At 31.0% G+C, this 24,918-nt stretch overlaps 1 protein-coding gene across 1 annotated transcript in view; it reads right to left on the bottom strand.

The window, feature by feature from the left end:
- Positions 1–2,025: 2,025 nt before the first annotated feature.
- LOC139485952 (polyunsaturated fatty acid (12S)/(13S)-lipoxygenase, epidermal-type-like) overlaps positions 2,026–24,918 on the bottom strand; it is a 62,660-nt gene continuing 39,767 nt past the window's right edge. The window contains exons 7-15 of the mRNA XM_071270632.1: positions 24,431–24,527; positions 20,956–21,073; positions 20,496–20,588; positions 18,190–18,250; positions 16,768–16,912; positions 7,769–7,866; positions 6,254–6,430; positions 5,062–5,225; positions 2,026–2,650 (exon numbers count right to left, since the gene is read on the bottom strand). Coding sequence (XP_071126733.1) covers positions 2,512–2,650; positions 5,062–5,225; positions 6,254–6,430; positions 7,769–7,866; positions 16,768–16,912; positions 18,190–18,250; positions 20,496–20,588; positions 20,956–21,073; positions 24,431–24,527 — 1,092 coding nt within the window. The 3' untranslated portion in view covers positions 2,026–2,511. The remainder of the gene's footprint in view (positions 2,651–5,061; positions 5,226–6,253; positions 6,431–7,768; positions 7,867–16,767; positions 16,913–18,189; positions 18,251–20,495; positions 20,589–20,955; positions 21,074–24,430; positions 24,528–24,918) is intronic.

Raw genomic sequence — 24,918 nt, 5'->3', positions numbered from 1 at the left:
ATACAAATGATAGAGTTTTTCAAATAGATCAACGCTTATCAGTCGGTACGATTGGAATGAATAGCGGTATGGTGTAACCTGTATTGAAATTCTGACAGAACTGTTCAAACTGGACATCTTTTAACGTACAAATGTGATGATAGGTAATTTAGAACAATAACGATATAAATATTTTTGGGGATACTATGCATTATACATATCCTTCCTTGATATCAAATGGGGACCCTTCGCGCTTGAAATCCAAAATATTATAGAACGTTAACCCAATGTGATTGAACGAAAACATTTACTATATCGATTTCCCTAATTTCTATACAATAAAGGTATCATTAAAGCTTCCAAAGTTTAACTTGGAGAATTAATTAGTTATAATGAGTAAAATAATACGTATCTTAGTGTATTTTTCCCAGCAAACAATTTTGAATATAATAAGTCTATCATCTTTGTGTTATCTATTATGGGTTGCACTTTGTAAATACAGCTGTTTCTCAAACCATGCCTCTTTTAAGGAAATAAATAATATTCATAAATAATTTCATTAATCATGTGTTTCTTTGTCTAATACGTTTTCCTATTTATTTGTATTGTAGTCCTGTAATATTATGTTGTCATTTCTATGTTATATTTAACATTGCCATTAAACTGCGAGGTTTGGCATGCCACAAAACCAGGTTCAGCCCACCATTTTTTCCTTTAAAAATGTCCTGTACCAAGTCAGGAATATGGCCATTGTTATATTATAGTTCGTTTCTGTTACAATTTAACGTTGCGTCGTTTGTTTTCTCTTATTTTTGAGTGAAAATTGACATTGCGATAAGACGTGTCACGGAACTTGTCTATCCCAAATTCATGTATTTGGTTTTGATGTTATATTTGTTATTCTCGTGGGATTTTGTCTGATGCTTGGTTCGTTTCTGTGTGTGTTAGTTACATTGTAGTGTTGTGTCGTTGTTCTCCTCTTATATTTATGTGTTTCCCCCCGTTTTAGTTTGTTACCCCGATTTTGTTTTTTGTCCACGGATTATCAGTTTGAACAGCGGTATACTACTGTTGCCTTTATTTATTTGTTGACATACTGGTTCCCAGATATGATCTATATGTTTCATCTCATAGAGACATTACGTGGGACTGTTACCAGTATAAACACATACTATAGCGGAGAAAAATGATTTCAGAAGTAGGCAACAAGAACAGGTTGGGCTAGTACACAAATTTAGGATAAGTTTAAACTCTATCAAGTTCAGGGCATATAAATGATGAATATCTGCCGCACAGCCCTATGTTTTGACATTTGAATAGAATAGAAATGCATACCAACTTTCTATTCTAGGATATAATTATCACTAAACTTCATATTAAAAGTGTCACAGTTTTCGCCCCAAATGGAGTTTGTATGTTAAATTGTATCATCCATACTTACTGAAATGTAACCTATAGTTGTATAAAAACAATCACAAAAATACTGAACTTACAGGAAAATCTTATCGGAAAGTTTATAATCACATGGCAAAATCCAATAAAAAAACGAATGGACAAGAACTGTCATATTCCTTACTTAGTACAGACATTTTCAAATGTTGAAAATGGTGGATTAAACCTGGGTAAATAGCGCTAATCCTCTCATTTTACCATCACAAAGCGACAAAATAAATATACAAAAAGTAAAATCACAAACATACTGAACTCCAAGGAAAATTCAAAAAGGAAAGTCCCTAATCAAATGGCAAAATCTAATGCCCAAACACATGAAACGAATAGATAACAAATGTAAAGTTCTTGACTTTGTACAGGTAAATGATCATATTGATAATAGTATATTGAAAATGGTTGTATGGCTAGCTAAACCTCTCACCTGTATGACAGTTGCATCAAATTCCATTATATTGACAACGATGAGTGAACTAAAAAAAGTAAAAATGAAGGTACAACAGTCAACATGATTGTTTAATCATCTTTATTATTATAAAACAAACACATGTAAGTATCTTTCAATATCTAATTACTACCAAGAAAAATGTACACATTATCGATATCCTTTTGTTTAAACAAAGAAGACACATATGTCACAATTATTAGACGTTTTCAAGGTATCCTGTCGATAAGTATAGATATATAACCATGATAAATATGTTATTTCTAATTTGCAAAATATTAAAAAAAGATATTTCTGCAGAAAATCATTGTAGTATACCAACTGTTCTGCTTTTTGTCATGTTTGTTGTCTTTAAAATTAAATTATACAATCAATGTTTAATATACATTTAGTGTTATTATACATATATAAAATTACAAAATACATGTTTTTAAATACAAAAGACGTTTATCATCCGGAGACCAAAGGGCGATGATGTAAACAACTGTAGTTTTTAAAAACAAATCACAAATTTTAAAGTTCTAATCCATCCTTTTGGGAGTTATAACGGCTAGATACTAAAACAAATGTTTTGACTAATAAATCAACTAACATATATGTTGGTTACATGTTGATGGCATTTACAACCACTTTGTTTTTCAAATTGCAATTGAATTCGGAATATTGCTTGGTAAAAGTCTAGTATATGGAATAAAATTTGGATTCAGGTTTCCTGCTATGATTTCTTGGTTCCGCAAATTAATCTCTTGTTCGATAAGGGCCAATTCTGCTCTGAACCTATAAAATACAGTGACTTGAACGAAACATGCATTAATTCAGATTAAACAGTTATTGTTCATGAGAAATTATTTTTGAAGGTTCATGAAAACTATTGAAATTATGAAAACATTGTTTGACAATTAATTTAAATAGAAACCATTTTTTTTGGTGAAGAAAATCTTCAACTTTTTGGAATAAATATACATTCAGACTTAAACTTAAACACTCATATATCTAGAATATGTAAAAAGGTATCAATACAGTTACATATACGCTAACAGTCTCGGTAGATTAATAGTAAACTACATAATATTTATTCTTTATAATTTTTACTATCGTCTAGTTTTTTGCTCCTACCATAGCGAACAACATTGTTGAAATGGAAAAAATCAAGGAAGAGCTCTTTTATTCATCTATGAAGACTATGCCCATAGTTCATACGAAAAATTGCTAAAAAAATCAAAATAACCTTCTGTAAAAAATCAGAAGAATAAAAACTATTCCAACGAAAACTTTTCAAATAATTCATAAAATAAGTCCAAGCTATCTTCATGATTTAATTGATATCAAAATTATTAAGTATGATTGAAGATCACAGGACACAGCAGTTCTCCAGAGAGTCAAACCTACGAGGTAAGGTTTAAGATTGTTTCGCTACAATGCTTCACAAATCTGGAATGCAGACAATTGTCAAATGGAATCATCTTTTGACCAATTAAAAACAATGGTACACATATTGAATTCAAATAACAGCTCATGCCAGTGCATGCAGTGCATCCATATAGTGGTTTGTCCTAAATTAGAGTAATTTTTCGCAATTTGATTGACTGATATTGTCCTAATAAATTTAAGTACAATTTCTTATGTGTCAATTGGAATTATCTCCCTTATTTATTACGTCAATTGGAATTATCTCCTTATCTACTACGTCAATTGGAACTATCTCCCTTGACCTTATAAAAAAATGCTTTGTAGTCTTATAGTTTTATTTTTTCACAGTTTTATATTAAATATGTAAAATACATTTGGTCCTAAAATTGAATTTGTAAATAATAACATGTAATATAACAAAATCAGGATAAATTCGTTACACAGTGTTCAATTGTACTCTTCGCCTCATCCAATATGAATTTGATTAACCCGATAAATTCTCGTATTAGGACAATTGCACACTGTTTAACTTAAATTATGCGTGTGCTTTAAAAAAAAATGGTGTGATCATTTGATGTGTGCTTATTGTTCTTAACTAGTGCTATATTTTATAAATAATTCATTTTGCATACTATGCTTTGAACTTTATATGTCATCTACGGTATCTTACTACGTACTATATGTTTTAAATTGTATTGATTTAATCTCGTTTTTAGTTGTGTATATATTAGGATATTTAGATGAATTAAAAATCTCACTAGAGCTTATGCTTATGCAGTTTATTGAATATAGACTTTAAATACACCTTTTAATCAAATTGAATGGAATTGTTGTGCCATTATACTGAACATGCGTTGGAATCAAAAAGGATTTACTATTAACGCTTTTGACTTCCGTCATTTTGAAATTTAAAGTGTTTATTTGTTTGCTAAAGAAGATAAGGAATATATATATATATATATATATATATATATATATATATATTTATATATATAAACGAATCCGTCGGAAAATAAACGTGACTCAGAAGAGAGACACTAAGCACACACAACACCTTTGATGTAAAGACAAAATATCACTAAAATGTGATTCAATACTGTACATATACACTGAGTTGAGACACATACCAGTCTTTGAAAAGCATAACATGGCGTATTTTCAACATATAAACATCGAAAAACTGACGAGTAAAAAGTCTTCAAACTCTTCAACTATACTGGTTAAAATAATTTTATTTTCTAATTAATGAAATTAAAAATGATATTATTATTTTGTATCTCAGCTGGCTGTATGTGATATCATGTTTGTAATATGTTCTCAAAGGTACATACATGACGTACAAGCTTCCAAACTGAAAATGTATATTTATAAAATAATTTATTAACGTTGTAAGTAACTTGATGACACAAAATATGAGTTTTCCTTTTCTTTTTATGCAATGATCCCTTTTCGTTCGTTCTGTTCGTGAAAAAAAACCTGAACTTTAACCTTTGCATATATGGTAAATTGTTAGGTCATTGAATCCGTTATCATTTCTTAACATATTGCTTTACTCGTCTAAAACATATTACTTTTGTTTATTTTTAGGAGAAAATTTCGTGTTCTTAAAGGAATCGAAGGACAGGAAAATTCACGATGAAAGTCAAATCATTGAAAAATTTATAAAACACTAGGTTAAAATTAAGGCTTATTCAATACAGACATGGCGTTGGGTATTTGCAAAGACCAGAAGTCTTACTTAGATTTAAGAACGTTGCACTTCATCCTATACTACTTACGTATTAAGGATTGTGACTGCATTAGGGTCTTTAATTAATTGAACTTCAGACTGTCCGAGTGGTTGTGTTGTTTCCTGACTGAGAAGGGCAAAATTTGTCATGATGTCAAATGTTTCTCTAACTGATGGAAGACAATCTAGTACAGCTTGGTCGTCTATGCCCTCCTTAAAAAAAATACAAACGGTAGTATTTTAATTCATCCGAAATATACCGATTTATCTATAGTCATTTGTTTTGCCATGTCACTTGTCATGCTCATAAATCACCTAAAATACAAGCATAGTCTTTTCTTTCAATTGAAAGCTATACTTTATTGTAGTTTTAACATGGGTAGGTATTCTATCTGTTATAATATATGCCCAAGCGATAGTGAGGGCTAATATAAAACGGATATAATACCTACCCATGTTAAAACTACAATAAAATATAGCTTGCATGAATTATTTCGTTTCTGATTAGGACAATTAGGTTAATTTCTATGTCCGATGTGTATAAGTGTACAGGGTTTGTGTAGGCTCTTCCATGAACCTCCATTTTTTGTTTGTAAACAAGCAAGCGACTAGAAATGTGATTTTTCAGAGGTTATTGTATCTAGGTCAATCATTTCAATTTCGAATTGCAACACATTGCAGTCATAATAAGTGAATTAGTAACAATATGTGCATCATTTAAAAGTTAGGAAGTGTTTCAAGTTAATGAAATATATATAAAATGCATGCAAATATGAAAAAAAAAAATCATTATGCTGCACTTGCAATATACGAATGTTTATTCGATTTCAAGCATGGGTTTATTCAAAAAGCGAAGAATCACGTCATATAAGAATAATCAGTCAAATATCAAAAAAGTTATCAAAGGTACCAGGCTTATAATTTACGCCAAACGCGCGTTTCGCCTACAAAAGACTCATCAGTGACGTTCTGATCAAGATATTTGAAAAGCAAAACAAGTGTAAAGTTGAAGTGCATTGTGGACCCAATATTCCCAAAAGTTGGGCCAAATACGGCTAAGGTAATCTATGCCTTGGATAAGAAAATCCTTAGTATTTCGATGATAAAATAGCTTTTAACTAATCTGTTAAATATATAATACATTTATATTTTTTTTAAATATTTTTTATTCCAACCATTAGAATATGGAATGCTTACATAAAACACGAGCATAATTGATAAACAAATTAAAACAAACATACCGCATTTGGTATTCCATGAAGTAATGTTGAATAATTTGGCGGGAATCCATATTGATCATACTGCGGAAAATTCGTAGCAGCATGCATAACCGAACATATGAATATTGTAGACGTTAGGGTATCAACAAGCTGACCAGTTGTATCAAATCTGCCGTTGTCTCCTGGAATTTGAACTCCCTGTAAAATTAGTTGTCTTACTTGATAGTATCAAAGATGATGTTTTTTTTATCGACAAAACAGTCATATTTCGCCATTAATAGTCCGTGATTTTTCAAAAAATAGATAAGACTTCTGTATCAGTTATCTTATTTACCTGTAGAATTTTAAATTGAGTATTTCAGACAAATCTTACTCACTGAATTGTAAAATACGAAGTACATATGAATTGTTATGTTATTTCAAAGTACCAAACACTTAAGGTTGTTTTTCTGTTGTAGTTTTAATGTATATGTTCCAGACCATATGAGTATTTGGACCGTATGCGTACGGTCCGGACCGTATACGTATACTCGTACGGTCCGACCATACGCGTACAGTCGGACCGTATGAGTATACGCGTATGGTCCAGAACGAGCTGACCATACATGTTATTAGATCATATGGGTTAAATTTCAAAAAAATTAACATTAATCACAATCTTTATTTTCAGATTTACCAATTTAATATTATTACAATTACACGGATAAAATGAACAAATGAACAATTGAAATTAAATATTTGTTTAATTGTATATCTTGATCCTAATTTTGGTACTCTCAATCAATTTGAGTGATCATAATTCAATTATTTTACTAAGAGATCGACATGTTAAATACAAGAGATTAACAGATTCAATTAGCGTGAATTTTTTAAATCATTAAAATATAAAGTTTTTTTTTCAATTACAATTAAACTTTTTTATATCTATTTGAGAGTTAAGTTATATTGATCTGTTATATGGATCTAATTAACTTTGACAACTTCTTGATATTAGTCAGACCGTACGCGTACGGTCCGACCGTATGAGTATTTTGAAAAGTACGCATACGGTCCAGACCGTACGCGTACGGTCCAAATACTCATACGGTCTGGAACATATATATTATACATGTATTATGTATAAATAGTACTTCTCAAAATATGAACCTTCTACGACGACAATGCAATGAACGTAACATAATATTTTTTTAATTATCGTATTTCTATTTTTCAACAAATTTCCTTCATGTTCTTGTTATATCTCTCTTCATTTGTCTTATATATACACAAAAACATTGGTAGGCTCAATATAGGACATAGTAGACGTTATTGATATTCAAAGTGACATTGTGTTTGTATACTTATGCAAAAGCCATAGCTGTTTAGATGAACCTTCCACTAGGGAATCTCCTTAAATTTTCAAAATCACAATCCAAAAATAGAAGATGCCCCGGCTAATGGAAACAGCACACCTTTATTGCACGATTTTTGCCACTTTCGTCGAGGTGAGAATAATTAAAATATTGATTGTTAAATTGTAGATGGTGGTTAACGTACCTCCATTCCAATGCCTCCATTATCTTGTGCACGTGGTAGTACTAGTTCTGCGTAAAAGGCCTGGATCTCAGTGTCGCCTAACAACCTATCTAATATACCTTTAATCAAGCAAGACAAATATTAGTGTTTGCAAATATAGTCTGTAAAATAGGTTCGAAAGGTATCAGAGGTACAGTGAAACTCATACATTGCAAATAAATGACAACGCCATGGCTAAAAAATAAAAAGACAAACAGACACCAAAATAGTACAGAAGATTCTTAATAAACAGCTGCGCCATGAGAGGCATGATACGCCCGACGTCTTGTGTGGAAGTTTTATGCAATAATCATAAATAGTTTCGGAGAAAGTTTTAAGCAATAACCATATATTGTTTTTGAGACACGGCGGGACATGTGAAACCCCCAACCTTGTTTTTTTTTTATAAAATTTTGAATCAAAACCAAAAAGTATACAGATCTTTAGATTAATATAACAAAGAAGTGTGTAAAGTTTTAAGCAATAATCATAAATTATTTTTGAGATACGACGCGATATGATGTAAAAAAAACCCTCCCCCTTTTTAAAAAAATACTCAATAACTCAAAATAAAGTTTTGAATCATCACCAAAAAGTATACAGATCTTTAGATTAATGTAACAAAGACATGTGTAAAGTTTTAAGAAATAATCATTAATCGTTTTTGAGATATGGTGCGACATGTAAAAAACCCTCCCCCTTTTTACCAAAATACTCAATAACTAAAAAATAAAATTTTGAATCATCACCAAAAAGTATACAGATATTAAGATTAATATAACTAAGAAGTGTTTAAAGTTTTAAGCCATAATCAAGAATCATTTTTGAGATACGGTGCGACATGTGAAAAAAACACACCCCTGTTTTAGTTACAAAGTGCCGTAACTCAAAAAGTTTTAATCTAATTTTCACCAAAAAATATACAGATCATTTGACTATAATAAGAAACAACTATATTAAGTTTCATGAAATTTGGATAAGTCGTTCTCAAGTTACGGTGCGACATGTTTACGCCGGACAGACAGACGGACAGACGGACGGACAGACAGACGGACAGACAGACGGACGGACATCGGACATTTGTATACCATAATACGTCCCGTTAAAATTTTGACGGGCGTATAAAAATGCAACTGACTATAATTGTGTTTCTTTAGTTCTAATGATGACATCGCTATAAAATGTATCGGTTATTGTTTACATTTTGTAATTCATCAAATGAGATTTAATAATGACGATTTTCTTAAGTGAAAAAAGATGTTAACACGTTTATAAAATTGATTCGCCATAATCGCTTCCATATTCCAGGAACTTGAACTTTGATAGCTAAACATGTATAACTCGGGCTTCGTTTTACTGAGCGTATTGATGTGTGTTTGTGTTCTGCATTGGCTAGAGATATTGAGATCTAAAAACATGTTACTGATCCTTTTTAGTCTCGTATGATTTTTTATTTTAGTTAATATTATAGTAAGTATGTAAGTACACATGTAAGTCAGTGGTTATTTCTGTGGAACAGTCTTACATTATACATAATGTATTACACATCAGATAAAATCAGCATAACAAAATATCTTACCTCCTATTTTTTTCTAGGAATATATTGGTTTAATGCGTCCGTGTGCAGACCGTGTATATTCCATATTAGGTAAGTAGGGATGCTGGCCTTATTTCAATACACAGTAAGTAGTGGAGTTACGACTTTTTTGTGTTATTTGCTTATTGCTTATTTAAATCTATTGAAAGTTCCATTTTATATTGTTATATCAAGGTTGTTGATATTAAATTGTTATTAATGACATTAGTTTTTTGTGTGCAGACAAATGGAAGTAGGCCTTAAAATTAAACACCGAAAAATAAGGTTAGTCGGTAAGATAAATTTGTTACATAATGTGCTAGTTACCTAATACGATATAAACTTGGTCAGTACATTCCATATGGAATTTACTGACTCTGTTTATATCGTATTAATATGGAATTTAATGACCCGGTTTATATCGTATTAGGTCACTAACACACTATGCAACTAACAATATTAGAGTCCTGCCTTAAAAGACATACGATACACTATTACCTCATACTCATTTAATGCACACACAGTTTAAAAAGTATTCAAAAATACAAAAAAACAATTTCTTCTTGATCAACAATTTGTCACTTCAAAGAACAAAAAAAGATATACTTCGGAGTTTAGAATGACGTCCATTTTGATTGGACTAGTTAATTCACTCATGAGTCTTATGTAGACAAAACGCGCTTCTTGCGTTTTAAATTAAAAATTCTGATAACCTTGATAACTTTTTGCATCACGTGTACTGGGTCGATGCCATGGATGATGGACGTGTCGTCCCCGAGGGTATCACCAGTCCAGTAGGCAGCACTCCGGTGTTGACATTAATATCAATTATATGGTAATTTTTATAAATTTCCTGTTATAAAACTTTAGATTTTTGAAACACTAAGGAATTTCTTATCCCAGGAATAGATTACCTTAGCTATAATTCGCCCAATATTTTGGAATTTTGGGTCCTCAATGCTCTTCAATGCAACTTTGTACTTGTTTGGCTTCATATCTATTTTGAACTGAGCGTTACTGATGAGTCTTATCACTACAACCTGCTAAGAGTCTGAATTGACTAGTTTTTGTGTTCGTATAGTAAAATCGAGCATACATTTTACTCGACTAGTCTCGACATTGTCTCGACTGTACTGAACTGTACTTAATTGTACTCGACTAGGTCTCGACATAATCTAATTAGTCTGGTTAAGTACTTGATGATCATGGTGTAGTCTCAAATGAACTCGACCAAGGCTCGACCTGCCTCGACCTGTCTCTACTCAGTATCAACCAGTTTCGACCTGTCTTGACTAGTCTTGATTTTCAAATTTAATCTTGACTGGTATAAATCAGCCCATCTAACTAAATTAAATATTGGTCTTTCAAAATTCGAGCTTACTTGGTAGTTTGATTCATTGCTATGAAATAAAAGAATTAAGGTAAAAATATAAATGATTAAATTCAAATAGACATCTTTTTTTTTATATATATTTTCGAATCAGCTTGGATTTTCATCAAACGATACAGCTATCTTAGATATATATTAAGCTAACATAATCCCCGGTCATAATGTAGTTTGGTGTATTGCTGTAAAATTTAAGAACTAAATTAATCTAGGTAAACAAGGCTAGGATTTGCAATTTCGGACAAAATAGAGATAGTACACTTTAAATTTTATAATTCTTTTTCCAAATCAACTTGAATTTTCATCTAACTATGCAACTATCTTAGATATATATTAAATTAACTGAATCCCCGGTCATTATGTAGTTTGATGTATTACTGTCAAATTTAAGAGTTAAATTAATCTAGGTAAAAAAGGCTATGATTTGCAATTTGGACAAAATAGAGATAGTACACTTTAATTTTTTTAATAACTGTTTCAAATCAACTTGGATTTTCATCAAACTAAGCAGCTATCGTTGATATATATTAAGCTTACTGAATCCCCGGTCATTATGCAGTTTGGTGTATTACTGTCAAATTTAAAAATAAAATTAATCTAGGTAAAAAAGGCTAGGATTTGCAATTTGGACAAAACAGAGATGCATGTAGGAAGATGTGGTATGAGTCTAGTACACTTTAATTTTTTTAATACCATTTTTAAATCAACTTGGATTTTCAACAAACTATGCAGATATTTTAGCAATACATTGATCTTATTAAGACACAGGTCATTATGTATGTTGTTGTATTGCTGTCAAATTTCAGAATCAAATTAATCTAGGTAAAAAAAGCTAGAATTTGCAGTTCGGACAAAACAGATATAGATATGGAAAGATGGTGTGTGAGTTAGTACACTTCGATTTTTTTAAGAACTTTTTCAAATCAATGTGGATTTTCATCCAACAATGCAGCTATTTTAGCAATGCATTGATCTTACTGAATCACATGTCATTATGTAGGTTAGTGTATTGCTGTCAAATTAAAGAATCAAATTAATCTGGGTAAAAAAAAGCTAAAATTTGCAGTTTGAACAAAATGGAGATAGTACATTTTAATGTTTTAATAACTTTTTCAAATCAGTGTGGATTTTCTTCCAACTATTCAGGAGCCTGTATGTAATTTAGTGGTTGTTGTTTGTTTATGTGTTACATATTTGTTTTTCGTTCATTTTTATTTACATAAATAAGGCCGTTAGTTTTCTCGTTTCAATTGTTTTACATTGTCTCATGGGGTCCTTTTATAGCTCACAATGCGGTATGGGCTTTGCTCATTATTGAAGGCCGTACGGTGACCTATAATTGTTAATGTCTGTGTCATTTTGGTCTTTTGTGGATAGTTGTCTCATTGGCAATCATACCACATCTTCTTTTTTATATACAGCTATTTTAGCAATGCATTGATCTTACTGAATCCCCGGTCATTATGTATGTTGGTGTATTGCTGTCAAATTTAAGAATCAAATAAATCTAGGTGAAACAAGCTAGGATTTGAAAATCTGGACAAAGTTCAGATAGTATCCCTACAGAAAAAAAGTTGAGGACCAGTTGATAGCCATGTGGCGGACAGTTGAGGGTTAGCTGTTTTAAGCAAAATAGTTGAGGGCTAGGTGTTGTGCATCTCAGCTCAACTCAAACCTGGCCAAGCACTGTATGTTTGATAGATGTCGGGAAGCCCTCAACTGTCCCTCGACTATTTGCTCAACTGATGGCCAGCTAGCCCTCAACTGTTAGTTCAACCGGCAGCCAGTTGATCAATGCAGTTAGCCATCTTATCATTTTTCCGTATGGGTACACTTTAAGTTTCTTGATAAATTTTTGAATCAACTCAGATTTTCATCAAACTATACAGCTACTTTTGGTGATGTATTAATCTGACTGAATCCCAGGTTGTCATGAAGTTTGGTGTATTGCTGTCAAATTTAAGAATTTAATTAATCTAGGTCAAAAAGGCTAGGATTTGCAGTTTGGTCAAAATTCATATAGTACTTTTTTTTTCAAATCAACTTAGATTTTCTTTAAACTATACAGCTATGTTAGTTTTGTTATATATTATTCTTAAAAAAAACCCAAGTTATTTGGTAATTTAGTTTATTGCTGTCAACATGGTCAAATTTGAATATCTTAAATATAGGTATCTATCTGAATTTTGTCAAAACTGAAAATTTTATAAACTATTAACTAGGTCATTAAATTTGACAGCAAAACACCAACATGCAAAACAACCTGTTTTTGTTTGAGAACTATATAATAAAGATAGCTGAAAACTTTCATTACGATCCAAGCTGATTTGAAAAAAGTTACGAATTCTTAAAAAAAGACACCTTTTTTTGTTAAAACAAGAATTTAATATCATGAACTTTCATAACAATCCCTTTGAACCGTTTAAAAAAGGAAATGTGTTCCAAAGTTACAGTAAAAATTTATTTTAATCAAATCTTCAAATATATTTTTGTCAAATTTAATGACATGGCACTTTAACAATAATCTCGAGTATTACTTATCTAGGCAATTAAAAAAAAAACTTGCGATTTAGATTTAACAGGATGTTGCAACTTTGAATGAATGTTATTTAGAATTTAAAACTCTCTGGTAGATGTGATCTTTTTCATATGTTTGCCCTAAGCAGGAGGTATTGCTTTATAAATCACCACAAATCATAAGATTGACTATTTTGATATTTGCTTTAATGTGTAATCCCTTTTTGACATATTTGTATAATATGTATCAAAAAGGAATAAAACTTTAAAAGAATTATATAACTATTTTAGATATACTTTTTTCCAAATTATAAGGAAAGATATATTTCTAATATCGTAGCTATTTTTACCTAGATTTAGTGAATTCTTAAATTTAACAGTAATACACCAAACTAAAAAATTACCAGTGATTTAGTCAGATTAACACATCAACAAGATAGCTGTATAGTTTGATGAAATTCCAAGTTGATTTTGAAAAGTAATTAAAAATATTAAAGTGTACTACATGTATCTCTGTTTTGCCCGAAATCGCAAATCCTAGCCTTTTTTACCTAGATTAATTTAATTCTTAAATTTGACAGCAATACACCAAACTACATAATGACCAGGGATTCAGTAAGCCTAATATATATTTAAGATAGCTGCATAGTTTGATGAAAATCCAAGTTGATTTGAAAAAAATACGGAAAAAATTAAAGATGCCTACTTGAATTTAATCATTTTTATTTTTACCTATTGTAAAATTAAATTCTTTCATTTCACAGCAATAAATCAAACTACCAAATAAGCTTGAATTTTGTTGGAGTAATATTTAGTTTAGTTAGAATGGCTGATTTACACCGGTCAAGACTAAATTTGAAGGTCAAGACTAGTCGAGACAGGTCGAGACTGGTTGAGACGGATTCAAGACAGGTCAAGACAGGTCGAGCCTTGGTCCAGACCATTTCAGACTAAACCAAGATCCTCTACTGAAGTACTGGATCAGACTAATTAAGTTAAGTCGTGAACTAGTCAAGTACACTTAAGCACAGTTAAATACAGTCGAAATAGTGTCGAGACTAGTCGAGTAAAATGTGTGCTCGATTTTACTGGTCGAGCACAAAAACTAGTCAATTTAGAATCTGAGCAGTTTGTAGTGTATGTAGACGAAACGCGCGTCTGACGTATTAGATTATAATCCAGGTACCTTTGATAACTATCTACGAGTGCAACATGATTTTGCTGTTATTTGATCATTCCTTTAATAAATTAATGTTAAATTCGTAAATTTTATAAGTTACATTTCTCAGAGATAAGCACCAGTTAAAGCGTTATTTGTTAATGATTGGAAATGTTAGACATCAGCACTTTAAATAATAAGCTTGATATCTCTTCAAAATGGAAGATATCCCAACAAACGGATACAATTGATATTACCATATAAACAACCCTCATTACCGTTAGGGAAGTGACACTTGCCAATCATTTTAGAAAAAAAATATAACCACATTGTGCCTGTAAAACAGTACATAAGGTCGAAAAATTGTTGAACTAATAGTAATCCTTGTAGTAAAACGTCGCAATTAAGTTTTTAAAGAATCACGAATTAACAAAACCGTGGAGATCTGAGGGGCTCTGGAAAGTTAAATATATACTGCAAACAAATGGCCTTTCTTAAAATTGTAAACCAGCGATGTAACCTACAGGAACTAAATATTACAACCGAGTCCTTCTAAGATCTGTGTCATTCATAGGAGTAGATTCAGTAAGACCCCTTTTTGGCCCCAAAATATAGCAGTTTTACCAAATTGTTAAAATGTAAACCTTTAGTTATTCATTGGACAGTAGAATGCTTCTGCTACATAAATATGGGCTGTTTTTGACAATACAATGCACATATATCCGGTACTTGCACCATTAAGTCATGCTTAATTACTGAAATCCTGATAATTCTAGCATTTTAGTTAAATTTTAGACGGTTTTCGTGTAAAACGAAAGTGGCCGCATTCGTGTTCATCCTTAATATTGAAATGTAAGTTGTATTTTATGATAATACATAACATATATAAAGGTTGAGGATGAACACGGATGCGGCCACTTTCATTTTTACCAAAAACCATCTTAAAAGTGCCATTTTTCGGCATATTATGTAGATTTTTCATATTTGAGCTTGAATCGGATCGTTTTTAATGACTAAATCTGTTAAAATCTTTCACATAAACTAATTAATTCAAATAAAATAGACACTTAAGTGTTTAAAAAGTGGTCAAAATCTTTAGTCAGATGAACCTGAAATTTGAGGCCAAAATCGGTCCTTACCGGACCTACTCCTTTAGCTAATAGAGCCCTTTTTGATTTTGTTTAATATGTTAACATATGAAAATTCTCGTAAATGGAGCTGGTTCCCCACAATATTTCATTATCAATCATTTATCAGTTTTGAAAATTGATAAAAAAAAAGCTGTGGTTTGCTTTCCAATTAGACAAATCTTCGTAAGAGATAAATGACATAGAAATAAACAACTATAGGTCACCCCATGGCCTTCAACAAAGAGCAAAGCCCATAACACATAGTCAGCTATAGAACGCCCCACAATGACCAATATAAAACAATTCAAACGAGAAAACTAAAGTCCTAATTTATATACAAATGATGAACGAAAAATAATTACTAGTAGGTAAAACAGCAACAAACGACAACCACTGAATAACAGGTTCCTGACTTAGGGCAGGTACATACATACAGAATGCAGAATGTGTCGAGGTAACAGATATTAGCGCCTTAACATAGGACTGTGGTGTTACACATATTAGGCCCTTAACCTAGGACTGTGGTGTAAAACTACGATATAAGGTCGAACTATAAACATCCTTTGAAAAAGCTACACTTAAAAATACCAATCAAAAAAAAAAATTTGATCTGACCGAGTACTTGTAAACCATAACAAAAAAAAAACACTAATTACAGATCTAAGCATGTAACAGTAATAAAAGCTCGTTCGAAACCAATAACATTTTATACAAAATCATGTTTCGAAGACTAAATTATCAATTAGTACACATCCAACATCGAAAATGGGTTTAGTCAGCGATAAACATGTTTTGGATGTTTTGTGCAACGCTGTTTTTCTTTTCTTTAAAAGAAATGATTGAAATTGAAGGATTCGTTTTGAATGCAATTTAAACAAAACTCCTTCACAAATTCACATTGTCCTTATAACGAGTTCATTTTATAACAGAGCAGTACGAATGGGATAGCTCCTCCTTTTGATTTACTCCTTTTCATTATATTGTTCTTATTCATTTATGACAATATCAATATCATTTCATGATTTTCCCATCCTCTAGCGAATAAATATTTGTTACACTGTTAGGTTCCTAAATGTACAACTAAATAACCAATTTCCGTTTTATCTATAATTATGACGGAACTCATGACGTAGACATCATGAACTGAATTTACCTCTTTCAATTAGGTAATAAAGGTCAATATTATAATTTTACCAGTTAAAAGTAACTTACCCTCGTCATTTATTCCTGAATAGTAGTGATGGACATATTGATGTACATAATCATGTATAGCATTGTATAGTCGCAAACCATCATCGGCATAGAAAAACCCAGGGATGTTAACCTGGTTTTCTCCATCATCATTTTGGTTTATAAGCTGCAAAGACATTTCATAAGTTTCATACTTTAGCATATACACTTATAGATATGTTCATTAATGTAACGACGAATATAGAAGTATGTTGAAGCGTGATCAGGGTGCATATTAGTCTAGCTCTGTCTTAAAAGATTGAACAATAGATTATTTTATTTGAATCTGTCCAAGCAGCCATGTTCATTTTGTTTTTGGTATCGGTGGTTCATATTCATATGCTGATCAATACATATGGATATGTTGGAAACCTGATATTACAGAATTTAATGGACAGGGATATGTTATCTTAACTCTCTTTCAATGTAAAACTACGCATTTGGATGCGCAAATACATGTATATAAAGAATGAAATATATCTACTAAAGGGGAATATATAACACTGTAAAAGATACACGATAATAGTATTATAAAAGACACAAAATTTAAAACAAATAGAAAATTAATAAGCTGAGAAGATATTAAGATGCTAGTATTTATTTATGCCATCATTGTAATCTGTATCGAAGATGAAAGTGTTAATCATAGTACACATAGTGAAAAATTGGAGTTTAAGGACTAACATTAACATTTAGTCATACTCAAAATTAACAGTATTTTTATTTCTAAAATGAGTGTTGTATCAACATTCAAAAACCAATAATTAGCACTTTACTTATTTACAGGCCCCCTGAAACCTAAATCGTAATGCGTAAGTCATTAATCGTTTCAGCTATGCACTGCCATGATAAAGATCGGAGCCTTGTTTCTTACACATTGTAATTTCAAATATTCGACTTGAACGCGTCCCCGATGAGAATTTCTCCATAAAAATCACATCGAACGTATACAATTCATTAAGTGATGTGTTTTGCACCTTTTTTTCACAATGATAGTTTATTTACTATCCGTATACTAACGTATTCTACATCTAAAACTGACTTATAGACATCTGATGTTCATTAGTTTGTTGATTTGGTTTTTCGTTTTTTATATGGATTTGATAGTTGGTTTTTCGGTTGAAATAGTTTTACACTTGTATATTTTGGGCCCTTTATAGTTTGCTGTTCAGTGTGAGCCAAGGCTCTGTGTTGAAGACCGTACTTTGACCTAAAATGATTTACTTTTATAAATTGTGACTTGGATGAAGAGTTGCTCCATTGGCACTCATACCACATCTTCTTTTAATTAGACACATGTATAAAAGCATGCAAACATACAAAACAAATATTAAACTATTTTTAAAAGAGTATATCCAATGAGAAACGAAGTGTTACATTTAATCCTATACAACATGTACTTACACCTCTATCAACTAGATCTCTTGGAAACGTGCCATCGATATTCATATTCCAGTCGCCCAACCTATACATACACATACATGAATTTAAAACACCTCGCCATTATTCTTGTCAACTGGATAAATTTGTGAAGGATGAAAACATAAATTTGTGAAGGATGAAAACATAAATTTGTGAAGGATGAAAACATAAATTTGTGAAGGATGAAAACATACATTTTTCAAACAAAAATCCGTTTCCAGTTTCCAAGAGACGTTTTCATTTGGCTTATTTAATTATATAGTGTTTAAATTAATGTTGACTGTTCTTTCCCCATTATTTACATTTTTTTATTAAACTGCCTGTTTGCTTTGTTCACATATCATTGTCAATGTAATGGAATGTTATGCAACTGTCTTACAAGTGAGAGGTGAAGTTATCTATAAAATTAGGTTTAATCTGTATCATGTTGGTCTCTTGTGGACAGTTGTCTCATTGGCAATAATACAACAACTTCTCTTTTTATAATTAATCCACCATTTCCTGCAGAAGAAAATGTCTTTTCCAAGTCATAAGTATGACAGTTGTTATCAATTCGTTTGATGTATTTGAGCGAATGCGCCCTTTTGATTATTCTCGAACTCATTATGTTTGTGATTTAGCTTTGTATTTCTTTTTAAAAAATAGAAGCAGCACTGGCCGACATGAAATAGCAAACAAATTATGAAAGTGGCGTTAAAGACCAACGATTAATAATTTATTTCAGACGTTTCTTTCACATATCTTAATTTTGTTAAACAAGACTATATTAATTTCAAATTTAATTTGAAAATAGGAATTTTCCAGCATCACATAATAAAGAATCCAGACATGACTGCAATGTGTGCCGGTAGACATAAATCTTAATTCTTGTAACATACTAATAAGTAGAAGAATTTATTTATAGCTTTGGTTAACTACTTTAGAGAAAAGCTATTAACCATAAAATATATCTTAGGATTACACGGAGAACGCAACATACAAGGGACCTATTTTTGAAGGTTGGTGTGCCCATCATATTGCATATGTGGCAACCTTTTGTTATAGTCTAATTTTAAATTAAACTTGTAAAAGTTTTTTAAGTGCCAATCATAACTTAACGTCGACCCTTTATAATGTAGAATATCTATTTTAAATAGAAAAGGGTGTTTTCTTTTTTCGACATTTGCAAAATTTCTGAGAATGAATTGAACAGCCCCTATTTGAATGCAGCATTCACTATCTTAGTAGACATGTCTTTGACAAACACTAGTCTGAACCACTAACAATCTTTGTTAAAATACCTCATGCAAAAATTACAAAAAAGGGGTACAGAGTATTGTCCTCGTTAATCTCAAGTGTACACATTTTAGCTCTAGGATTCCCAGTGAAGACCTTTTTTTTCGGTAAAAGCATTTGAGGTTCACAGTATTTACAAAATGAAACAAAAGTTTAAAAGATCATGGTGCTCGTCTTGGTGTTTACTCAATAATTTAATGAATCGGAACTGCGTTAACGTCATGAAATGAAGGCATAAGACGCATACAAACAGTCGTTGTTTGAACAGGCAGAGTTGCCCTTCATCCAACTTTGACACATATAGTCCCACTATGCCCTATGATCTAAAGCATAATGAAATAATATATCAAAGTTCACTATAAAAGAATTAACATCACTAATACTGGAAGCAATGGATTTTAATGTGTAAAAAACACAGTAACAAAATTTTACATCCATCAAAATGACAGAAATTATATTCATAGACAACCGAATACGACCGACCAAACAGGTCATTTTTGAAAATCAGATCATTTCGTCCTTTTCTATTTAGTTCTTTGAGTTTTTTTTTGCATTTCCTCTTCTTTTAATTATGCATGACATACCATTTTAAATTCATGTTTTAAAATATATATTAATTATTCTCCGAGCTCATTATGTTTGTGATTTAACTTTGTATTACTTTAAACTGGAAGCAGCAGATTTAGAGAAAACAAATGTATGTTACAACAAAAACCAACGGAAACCTAACAATAAAAGGAAAACAACGGAACAACAGAAGCATTTAAGTGCAACAAAAATAAACGCCAACATACATAGACGCAGAATATTTGAGAACCAATGTCATATTTCTCTATTGGTATAGGACATTTTAAAACCAAATGTTTTGGAGAGCCTTTTACTTTGTCTACTCAAACCCTCCCGCTTTGAAGGCAATGTTAAAGAGATATCGGTAAAAATATATTTGAAATTGAAACCACAAACGATAAATCATAACACAATACTCAACAAAATTGTATAAAAAAGACACATACCTTTGTCTAATCAATTGCAGAACTCCAGCTGATTGAATGTTCATAGTATTGTCTAGATATCCCCCAGTTTTGAACAGTGTTTCGCGTGCCAATCTGCAAAAATGGTTATCTTTTTATAAAAACACTTTGTTCTTGTCAATTGAATTTCAAATGAGAAAGATGAATGCATTTTTGCACACGTTAATATTAGAAGGAGATACACCTTTGAGAACAATTTTGTTTTCGTATTTTAAAATGAATGATATCATCTGCAAAATGTTACTTTCGAGTGAATGGTTTACCGTTTTGCGCTAAATAAAAGAACGATGAAGGACAAATCAGACAAAATCTTAAGATATAGAAATGCAAAGACCGCATTAAAAAGATGTTCTGACCAAGTTTTACAGATTTGTTTTTTTGAACTTTAACTTTTTGAAAAAAATATCCTTCGTTTGTAAAATGAACTAAATTTGTAACTTACTCGTTTATAGCAAGGGTATAATAAAAATGTGGTACAAGCAATTTATAAATCGGATGTCTTGATGAGAGATTGCGGTGTACACAAATAGCAATGCCTTCCATTAATACATGAGTTAGACCTGCAATGAATTAAAACTGTTATATGAATGCAATAAACATATTATTAAATCACATTTAGTGTAAATGTTTGAAAAACTTTAAGGTCGGACATAAAAATAATGCAGCAATACTAGAGCTTTGATTTCAAACAAGCATGTGAGCTGCGTTGCTTAACAATAAGCCTTATGCAGACGAATATCAATACCTCTGTTAAAATAATCTCTATGCAAAGTCTGTAACTGTTTGGAATTGATTTGATATACATTTATGAATCATACAAAATAGATCAAAATTCCTTTTTTATAACATGTTTGAATGTTCTTCCATTTGAAAAAAACCAAACATTTGCTTTTGGAAAGTATGATGTTATTACATGGATAATGCAAATTGATTATTAAACTGATCAGAACAAAATGAATTAATTGTGAATGTTGAATACAGTGCTTAATTATATTTTCTCATTTGCATTTTATTTAGGTATCGAAATCTTTACTAAACATTTGAATATTTCATGATCTGTTAACCCATCGGAGCACTTGAGATAACCTTCAGCTCTCTTGAAATTGATGCTGCCAAGTCTTTAGTTTTCTTTATTGTATTTGAGCAACATGTGTGTTCGTCGTCTTTCTTGTTTGCTGTATCAGAGTCTTTTTCTTGATTGATACAATTTAAATGTCCACTTCGTATTTTACTCAAAATGATATGCTATATATTGCAAAAAACAACTTAGAAACTACAAGAAACGCACACGAAATGTTCAATTTATCATTCCAAAATATGTTAAAAACTTCGCTCTAAAGTCATGTTACAATAATTCCTGAAATTCTTTAAGTCCATACATCTGAACAATTGCATGAATATTAATACATGTATGTACACCCTGATGTATTCAAGACCGTTTTCCCTTTTTCCAAATGTGACCTATTCAATTATAATTATAACAGGGGTTGTACTGACATCAGCAACATAAAATCTGTAGCAAAGTCTGCCTATCCGTCCAAACCTTCGGACATAACCGTATGTTTTTGTGGCTTTTGTGTTTCTCGTTGTTTATTGTTTTATGTTGTGTTGTGTACAATAGTTTGTTTGTTGATCATTTGCTCTGTTAACCATATGGTTATCAATTCATTTTGGACTGATTACTGTAAATTAAGAAATTAATGCGAGTTTTTTTTATTGCGAAAAATGCAACAGAGTTGTAAACGCAATAATTTAAAATCGCATTTTGAAATATTTTATATGAATTTAACAGGATTTTTTTCAAAATCGTAAAAATTAAAATCGCATTTGAGTCTAAAATGAAAAAATCGCAATAATAAATGCACGCAATAATTTCTGAATTTACGGTAGTTTGAATGTCCTTTAAGTATCTTTCGACTCTTTTTTCACATTCGGTAAATAATTAAAAAAAATATCATTGAGACATATGCAATATATTTATATATAATCCTAACTTGTTTATGTTTGACGTATTACAGATATGTAATACCTTCATTTCATTATGATTTCTTTCTAGAAAGATAGACAACGAGCTTGTTTTCAATTTTGTATTACAAAAACACAGAAAAGATACATTTTTACAAGTAAATCAGTCGTAAATCATGCAGCCAATTTAAACACCATTGGAGAACAATACATAGACAGAATGACAATATGAGGATATGACCATTACATACAAAACTAAAATTTGAGCAACACAAATCCCTCGAAAATCGAGGTAAGGTATTAGGTATCAGGTTATTAGTTATGATCGAAGTTAACACCCGTGAAAAAAGCAAGTATTACGTCGCATTCATGAATGTCACAATCGAGCAAAAAAGATAGTAGTACACACATATGATCAAATAACATGCTTAAAAAATTATAAAACCAATCGCTCAACAGTATCAACCAGCAATTATATACTAAAAAAACAATTGTTATAACTCTGCCAAGATACGGTAGATCAAAGAAGCAAATGAAATCAAATATGATGACTAAACTATCAGATGGATAACTTCGAAAAAACTAAGGATTTTCCTATCCAAGGGAAATTGTTGAATAAATTGATTATAGATAACCTTAGCCGTATTTGGCAATTTATTTTTGGAATTTTGGGTCCTCAATGCTCTTAAACTTTGTACTTACATGTAGCTTGTTTGGCTTATAGACTATTTTTATATGAGCGTCACTGATTTGTCTTATTTTAACGAAATGCGCGTCTGGCGTATTAAATTATAATCCTGGTACCTTTGATAACTTAAATCAACTTAACCACATAGAATAATTTATGCAATAGTTTTCTTGTAAGCAGCAATCTTCTACGAGACGCAGATCACGAATTACCGTATCAACTGGGAGATATGCATTTCGTGTATGCAGGATGATGAAATTTTATTAGAAAAAAAAAGGACAGTTTTCATTGTAAAAATAGATCTTCTCATTAATCCACACGTTTTGTTTTGAACAAAGCTGCAATGTCAACTTCTATCGGTATGTACGGTCAATATTAGTATACATCAACTAATACATTTACTGGCAACTTATCAAAATATTCAGTACAAACTAAGGCCAATGCATAAACTCCAAAATGTACAAAACCCGTCTACTTGATAGAAGTAAGGTCAACATTGCGAATCCAGACCTACTCAATAAATTTCAATCTGGAATAGGACAATCATCAATCGATCGATAAGGTTTCGATGAGGACGACACAAATATAAAAAGATTATTGAGACATTTTCATATCTCTAAGTCAGGATATCCGACACACTAAACCAAATCAGAGAAATTAATATACAGGACTAACAATCCATCAACCGTCCTTTTTATAACGAGTTTTTTTTACTTGCAACATCTCTCTGTAGACAGAATGCAGACTACTTGAATCAAAAAATGAGATTGGACAAATTACGGATTTACTGACACAATTAACAAATGATAAATGGTAAAGATGAACTTATCATAAGAAACGTGATTACAAGTGTGTACGTCTGGCGCGAACAACGTCTACAAAAGACTGATTAGTGACGCACAAATCAAAAAAGTTAGAAAAATATATTATACCTAATCATTATTAAAGATCGGTGAATGTTATGAATATTTCAAACTTTGATTCTCAATATATGTAGACGCACACATGGATATTATACATCATCTTCTCCATGATGTCCCTATTTATGACATACTGCCATTTGTATAGAAGCCGTTGGGCATTCAATAAATTTGCACGTAACATAATTCAGTCACTTATGGAAGGAAACCACTAGTGAAAATCACCATTTAAACTAGAAAACAAACTATAATAACAAATACTGCTAATAGTAGACATTTCAATCTCATTTGCTCTCGAGGAATGAAAGGATATTAACATCTATTAAAATCTAAATTATGCATACCTAAATGGGTAACGCTGAGTTGCATCGATGCATCTGCTAAATTGGCCCACATCTTAGCTCGTCGCCACGCATTTGGTGCGTCATCCGGTTGAAACACCTTTAGTAAAAACTCATGCATTCAGAAATATCAGAAAAAAGGAAATGTCGCATTAGTAATCTACTTATGAATCCAATTTCAGCTACTTTTATCAAACTATGTATCCTTCAAATTTGATTATACAAATTTAAAATGTCAAAGTGACCTCACACTGAACAATTACAATACAAAATAATATATATAACAAATGTCAAGTTATACGATGAGCATATATATATCAGAATATATTTTTTGGCAAGACTGCATTTTATACCAAATAATGGTTTCAGTTAAAATTATTAAATGATACGATGATTGGCATATGTATCAAATAATATTTAAAATTTAACAAATCTAAATCATCTTTTATTGAAAAGATCCGAAATTGAGTTTCAATCAAAATGTGTGTTTT

The sequence above is a fragment of the Mytilus edulis genome, chromosome 8, assembly GCF_963676685.1.
Source record: "Mytilus edulis chromosome 8, xbMytEdul2.2, whole genome shotgun sequence".
NCBI lineage: Eukaryota > Metazoa > Mollusca > Bivalvia > Mytilida > Mytilidae > Mytilus > Mytilus edulis.
This window is presented reverse-complemented; position numbering and strand designations above follow the sequence as displayed.